Genomic DNA, 7,528 nt, shown 5'->3' with positions numbered 1-7,528 from the left:
AAGATTTTGAAGATTTTGAAGATGCCAAGGGGAGCACCAAGGGGGAAAAAATTAAAAGAAAAGACGATCGCAGATATCGTCTCCGATCGCCTCCGATGCAATCGGAGGCGATCGGAGGCTAATCCCACGATTTTTCGACAAAACCGGGTCAAAATCCTTGAAAAAATCTGGGGCTGTTAGTAGCTCCATGGTCAGACCAGCAAACTATGCACTACGTCCCTTCAGTAGTCGTGTGTTCATAGAACAATCAGCGGGGTGGGAGATAAACAACCTTCCCATCATCCGAACCCATTGGCGGTTGATTGGGCAGCATCGCTGGGTAGAACGTCTCTTAGTACCTCTCATGTCAGGTCTTTGTACTAAAAAGATCGTACTACCGAGAGTGAAAGTGTCATCCGTAAAGTTTATAAACATACCTGTTTGTGTGCTGCAAGGGATTTCCTAACTTTTTAATAATTTTCACTTTTTTATATTATTCATTGCATCGTCGACGACGTCTTCATCTAGTGCCATGCAGAGCGCGTTGGTGACGGGAGCGAGTCGGGGTATCGGGCTGGAGCTAGTGCGCCAGCTGGCCAGCCGCTCGCCGAAACTGACTCACATCTTCGCCACATGCAGAAACCCAGATAATGCGAAGGTAAACTCTTGTCATTACAATATATCGTTTTCTCTTCCATCTTCTTCCAGTCTTTCTCGGCGTAAAGGACATGAGACGCAAAGAACACATACGTATAGGTGTTCTTTTTTTATTTTTGATGTTCTGGCCATAATGTTTATTGTGTGAAATATGTCTGGATGAATTCTGAAACCTTACTTGCTCACCTATCAAAAGAATGCCCGCGGTTATATGAGAAAAAGACACAAAGTTCAGAAGTTTTATGCGTTTACACGTACTGAGATGCATGGCCCGTTATGGGCAAACTGATAATTATATATGACTCCAAATTAGGGCATATCAATAATGAGGTCAAATCATGCACTTCTTTCAAAACCTTTATAATTTTAGATTCTCTTGCTAGGAGATTGTGATTCAATTACTGTCAAGCAAATATTAAAGTTTGAGCCAATATAACACAGAACAGCCCAATTAATCTTTGTTAGCATTCACGTATTTGGCCTCTTAATTATCATTCAGTGAATACTAATTTCGCAGTCTGGAGCATTATCACCAATCGTATATAACAGTATGATTCGGGCAATTTTACATCCAATAGTAAGGGTCAATTAAAATGGGAAAAAAATTAACTGACACCAAAATTTCTGTAAGTAGGCTACTTGATGTCGCACCTACTGCACAAGCCAACACATTCTCGTGTAGTTAAAGATGACGTAGTCCATTATTCGCACGATAATTAGGACAGATTATTTTGACTGTATTTCAGGAGCGAAAAGTAAATCAGAAAGTTTATGCACATTCAACCACCGCTATGCATCATTGCTTCCAACAATGTCCAATACTCAAGTAACAGTGTGATCACCATTTATGATACGGCAATGCAATCAAAATTGCTACAGACGTACACTATAGGTAATTGATATAAGAAGTGATTTGCTTGTTTGTTTGTTTTTTGCCCTGTGCAGTTTCTCCGAATGAACGTTTCGTTTATAAAATCGCGCATATATAACATGTGCCATCACTACATAAAGATGCTGAGACAAAACAACATTTTGCAAGTCATGCTGAATTGTTTTTTCGACATGCTCGAAAGGGCGCCACTTTATTGAAATGTACAGTGATTACGCAATTCGTATTTGCACATTGGCTTCACTATAGTCGCTCGACACACATCAGACAAAACCCAAGTCATCCATCATTGGGGTTGGTCGTTATACAATGCCATAGCGAACTAAGGACAGAGACTTGAGGTTCTTGTTCCAGACAAGGGTATAGAAATGCTGACAATAACCCCAAGAATCAACTTTTTATACATTCATTACTTTTTTACATTATGTGAAGATGATAGTTATTAGATGTTTTGATATAAGCAGTTACGTAACGATGTTGATATCACGCAGTAATGTTCTAACCACGAACTTTTTCTGCAATGTAGTAACCCCTGTCATTTCTATACTGGATCACAGGAACTGCAAGCTCTGGCAGCCCAAAACGACAATGTAAAGATTATTCAGATAGGTAAGCACAGACAATCACTTTTTCTTTTCTTTTGGATTTAGTTTGCAAGTCCTTTCATTGTGCGGGTATATCATATCGATGATATAGTAAGGATATCAGTCTTATATGCAGTGAAAAGAAAAAAAAAACAGCGAGGAGAAAAAGAAATCCAGTAAAATCTAAAGAAAAATGTACACAGCGGAACCCATGCACTACAGGGCAAAGTGAAATATACTGTAGTCTGGGCTCTATTGTATCAAGAACCCTTCAGGCGTGGTGTAAATAGTTCAGTTAGGTAATGTGTCCCCCTTTTCAGAAAATATGTTTTGTTTGTACATAAATTCGGTGATTATGCTAGATCACCCTGTTTATTCTGAATTATCTCCAAAACACATTCAAAACATTCGTACCATGGGAGTACATCAGGACTTATAAATATTTCATCGTTATTAGTTTTAATGTCTTGGTTATCCTTTCTAAAAATAACAACAAAAACCTAGTGGTGATCTGTAGAAAAGCATATCTCTTTTCTTTATCCATATTTTCTTTACTTTTTTTCAGTCAAAAGTATTCCGCGACCCATTGTAGAGATACGTTGTGTAGCTTTTAACCTACAGTTTACATGTTCACGTAATCAATTCTGAAAAGAAATTTTCTTCAAGATGTGGTTGCAGATGACAACATGGAGCTAATTACAGAATTACTGGGAAGTTCAAACTCGCCAATCTGCGTTTCAATGGCTCGAGTTGCTCCTCGGTTTAAATAAGATTTATATGTTTCCTCTTTGCGAATTGTTTGATCGCCCAGACGTCCAGGATGAAGCTACGATCACGACGGCTGTCAAGACGGTATCGAAGCAGCTGGGCGACGAGGGGCTCAACCTCCTGATCAACAACGCTGGCATGGCCACAAGAGAGAAGTACGACACGATCACCAGGAAAGAGTTGACCACCATACTGGATACTAACCTCATTGGCCCTATGATGATGACGCAGGTGTGACGTCAGCTTTTCGCCTTTATTCTTCTTCTTTGTTGTTGTTGTTGTTGTTGTTGTTGTTGCTGCTGCTGCTGCTGTTGTTGTTTTCATTTTCTATATACTTACGAATAAAGACCCGTTGGTTTTGGAATACCACTGAGTGGGAAAGCTGTCCCAGATCGGATATATGGTAGCCTATGCGAAATTAATACATTCGGTGTGCATTTCTTTCAATATGTTCTCATATTGAACGGTAAAAATTGAGAGGACAACAATACGCGCTTTCAATGCGTTGATAAAATGTCCCATTATACAGATGATAATATACATTATTGGATAATCCCCATTGACGAATTGTGTGGATAAAATAAGTGATCTGTGTATAAGTAGATACATATCCAAAGAATATCGACTGGTGTCGACCGTTACCAATGAGCATAGACCTTGATGCACACATTCGCTGACCGGTGCTATCTATAGTTTCTGGTTTTCGAATGTACCCTTGGGCAGCAAATAATTCGGGCCAACTATATTCCCACGCTTACTGGTATTTAATATTCAAACAACAAATTGACAATTGACCTCCGTTTTGTAACAAGTTATGATAAACAAAATCAATTGTACAAGAAAATAACTGAAGGTGATTCTAACAAATTTTGTTCTTCCAAATGTAACAAGAATGTGACATCTATATAGAGTGGTCTGCATCGCATAGTCGACGTATCTTACAGCAAACATTTTTTTTTTAAAAAATAATAAATTGGTCATTCATTCATTATGTGACTTTTCATGAGCACAAAACGACGATTATTTCGAAGAACTGCTGAGTTGCTTTTGGATTCTCCTCTTATATTTTGCTGTATACCCTGCTGATGACCGTTATCAAAGCATTACCCCAATTTGCTTTTAACTTGTCGCTTTACGTGATCCAGTTTTTTTTTTTCTGATACCGACGTAAAATCTCCTCATTGTCAGTATTACTTATCCGTTTAGATTTTCATATTCATCGACACTCCATGTTTGTTTCTCGAATGATCTTTCAGCTTTTCACTTTGTTCACCATTGATTTTTATTTTTTTACCTCATTAGATCAAGCGCTTGTCTTCTCACGATGATACAAATATATTCTTTTGAACACAATCAACAAAAATGATCAAGCGTCCAACGCTGCTCATTTATTTTTGTTAGTTGTTGCATGGAATTATTTGTCTGTTCTACGTTCTGTTCTACTTCCACCCCAAGGCCTTTCTACCCCTGTTAAAACTGGCGGCCAAGCGAAGCCCGATAAAGAAGTTCAGCGTGGACAGAGCGGCCATCATCAACATCTCTTCCGGCATGGGCGGCATCACCGAGTGCTCGGGCGGTTTCCCCGGGTACAGGGAAAGCAAAGTAAATGACGACATTCATGAATATGCATGAGCCCATTACGTCTATGGGCAATTTTACTCCAGAAATTATAATATTGCCAATATTTAAATTGGCAACTCTTCCGTTTTCTGCAATTCTTATATTGGAAAAGGATTTTGGAACTGCTTTAACTCATAAAACATCTGCACTATAGGTCAGAAAAAAATGTCAATTTGACTTTTATCCTGTAAATGAGTTGCCAATTTAGCAGTTATGAATTTAGCGATTGACAATAACATTCTGCTATTGGGTATGAATAACGATAATATATAGCCGAAATGAGGTTTGGATAAAAAAAAAGTTCTACCTTAGGAAATAATGGCAATGAGAGATAAAAAGATTCAGACCAAAACCAATAATTCTTATTTTTGTGACTTGATGGATAAGTGGGGAACTGCGGACTCATTAAAAGTCAAATCCCGTAGAGATGTAGGCCTACCAAACTAATTAGATCGCCGACAAATTGAAATTGCGCTCTCAAAGTTAGTTCAAGAAATCAACATGTATTAGAACAGAAAAAAAGTATTATTACAATTTTGCAACCGATTGACAATTATGAACATGAACATGTTGCAACACAGTACAAGAGAGCGACGGAATATCTCAGAGTTTTGAGGATGGAAGAATTCAAAGCCTGCAAACCCTTTTAAAAATAATTTTCAAATAAGTTCATGAATGCATTTCCACTCAGTATTGCTGGCAGAACCCAACAAAGCAGCAGTTTAATTGTCTCGAAGAATTGGGTGATGACACAATGAATGTCACAATTTAATTTTACGACTGTCATCTCCCTTGTCACGTCAGTAACGTCGTTATAAAGAGGGTTGACCGTGCATTCAAACATGTTTGTTCAGAGCGCTCGATTTCAAATTCAATGTGTGTGATGTGCTTTGTATATGATATAATCTTGCAATGTGTTGGATGTTGAAAAAGTCAAAAAGGAGATATTAATTTTTGTCCTTCTTCTTTCTTGTCCCATTCAAATGATGAAGGCCGCCCTCAACATGTTCTCTAAGAGTCTGAGCATTGTGTTGAAGAATGAGAAGATTCTGGTCTTTTCCCAGTGTCCAGGCTGGGTGCAGACCGACTTGGGAGGCACCAATGCTAAGAAAACCGTGGCGGGAGCCGTCTCGAGCCTGTTGGAAATCTTCGCCACGGTCTCCGAGAAGGAACACGGGCTCTTCCTCTCTAACCGTGGGCTGCCTATCGTTGTGCTAGCTTTTTGAGAGGAAAACAAACTAACAACACGTCATCACGTTTTGTTCTTTGATTACAACAACGACCACGACCACGTCAACTCTAAATAATTCACAGACGGGATCTACAGACACAAGCTGGTCTATGCAAATGGTTTTGAACTAGAACAGTGCTATGACTTCGGGAAATGGAAAGACTGGCTTAAAGGAACACGTCTTGCATTTCAGTTGAATTAATCAACGTATTTTCGTCAGAATAAAAGGGCAGTGGAGTATAATACTGTCGTATGATTTTGATGATCAATCATACTGGTAAAAAGTGAAAAAACATTAGATATCCAGGTACATATTTATCATACATTTTAATATAGAGCGTGTAGACCCTTCCAGACGTCTCCTCAATTTCATTCCGGTTGTACGCGTGTTGATACCGGTCATGATAAGGGCCCACGAAAATACGCAAGCATTAAAATCGCTTAATTTGCATGATATCATAGAGTGTCTCTAACAGAAAGAAAATAATGGTAAGGATATCTATGATATATTGTTGATGTTTTCTATGAGGTAATACTGAAAATTCTGACTCATGCTTGAAATTATGTTGAAGAAAATAAATCGAACAACTACACAAACAAACATCGATTTTTTTTTTTCTTGAAACAAATGTAACACTGCATACATTTTATATCGTCTTTTTTTTTAGCTGTTACTCTGCAGAATATAATGATCGCATGCTCGGTTCGTATTATCATGAACACCAAGTGAAAGAGCAAGAATCTGATTCGAACCTGCCGGTACTTGATAGTGACACGATGATGTTTGAACGATTACCCAATGTCAGAGTCTTACCTCCTTTTACTCTCCTTTGGTCTATTTCATATTTCTCATTCGCCTCAAGTATAAAACGAGTTATAAGAAAGACAAGGATTTGTTTTGCGGAGAGAGTGAAATTACAGATGTTTTCTGATTTTGCTGTTACAAATTCCTTTATTCTTATAACTCACTTTACTGCATGGAGGCTGGTAAATCATCGGATCAAAACGAAGAGAGGACGTAACAGAGACAAACTGATTAGCGCCACCTTTAGTCGAGAAAGTAAAAATCTGGATAAAACACAATCGACTCCGAGTTACTGCTCTCCAAGATGGCAAACTTTGCATCATAATTTATGTCTTAAGAGTTAATCAACCCACTGTATGGAAACAGAGAATCAAAACAGCCTCCCTTTCAGCTATCTGCATAATGTAACAATAAACGTCTTATGTAAGTTAGAATGCTGTAGTTGTAACACGGTTACAATTATCATTAGCGCTATCCAACGGGAATCCTTGAGCAAGTGGAGGTTTTATTGTTATGGTTATCTGGTATTTGTTTCTCTGAAGGACCAAAGCGTGTTCAGCAACACTGAAATATAGGATTTTTGTTTACTTTAGTTGTACTGCAATGACAAATTGACCTTGTAATTCTAAGTTGGACTGATCTATTTCAACCGCTTTGTGATTCCATGTCGACTCATATACTCTCGGTTTATTTAATAAATCATGGACATGATTTTTTTTTCCCAAAAACTGCTTCATTAGGCGAAATCTTTGTCTGGTCACATGCACATGCAAATTACTCACGCTTACAGCGATCATTGCGCTTCAGAGCGTAACAAAAAATTAGTTTGGTTGCGCAACCTCCCTCCCTCCCTCAACAAAAAGAAATAACGAAAATGTCTTTGTCTTCATTTTGCATAAAGTTTTCTTTGCTTTCTTTACTTCACTATGAATGATCAATCACCGCACTCAATTCCAGTTTTGTAGAAAATGTTTGTCAAACTTCAAAGGAAAAAA

The 7,528-nt window shown here is 38.2% G+C and overlaps 1 protein-coding gene across 1 annotated transcript; it reads left to right on the top strand.

The window, feature by feature from the left end:
- The first annotated feature begins 511 nt into the window (after nt 1-511).
- On the top strand, nt 512-6,174 carry LOC140227062 (uncharacterized). Its single transcript, XM_072307495.1, has 5 exons — nt 512-637; nt 2,083-2,134; nt 2,921-3,108; nt 4,333-4,479; nt 5,490-6,174. The coding sequence occupies exons 1-5, from the start codon at nt 512-514 to the stop codon at nt 5,721-5,723; spliced, it is 747 nt and encodes a 248-aa protein (XP_072163596.1). The 3' UTR covers nt 5,724-6,174.
- The last annotated feature ends 1,354 nt before the right edge of the window (nt 6,175-7,528 follow it).

Source organism: Diadema setosum, chromosome 4 (assembly GCF_964275005.1).
Source record: "Diadema setosum chromosome 4, eeDiaSeto1, whole genome shotgun sequence".
Taxonomy (NCBI): Eukaryota; Metazoa; Echinodermata; class Echinoidea; order Diadematoida; family Diadematidae; genus Diadema; species Diadema setosum.
This window is presented reverse-complemented; position numbering and strand designations above follow the sequence as displayed.

Bases quoted from the DNA above. Each gene is read 5' to 3' on its own strand.
- LOC140227062 (XM_072307495.1), top strand. From the start codon at position 512: ATGCAGAGCGCGTTGGTGACGGGAGCGAGTCGGGGTATCGGGCTGGAG. The intron at 638-2,082 runs GTAAACTCTTGT...ACTGGATCACAG, and splicing joins GAAACCCAGATAATGCGAAG to GAACTGCAAGCTCTGGCAGC. The intron at 4,480-5,489 runs GTAAATGACGAC...CAAATGATGAAG, and splicing joins CCGGGTACAGGGAAAGCAAA to GCCGCCCTCAACATGTTCTC.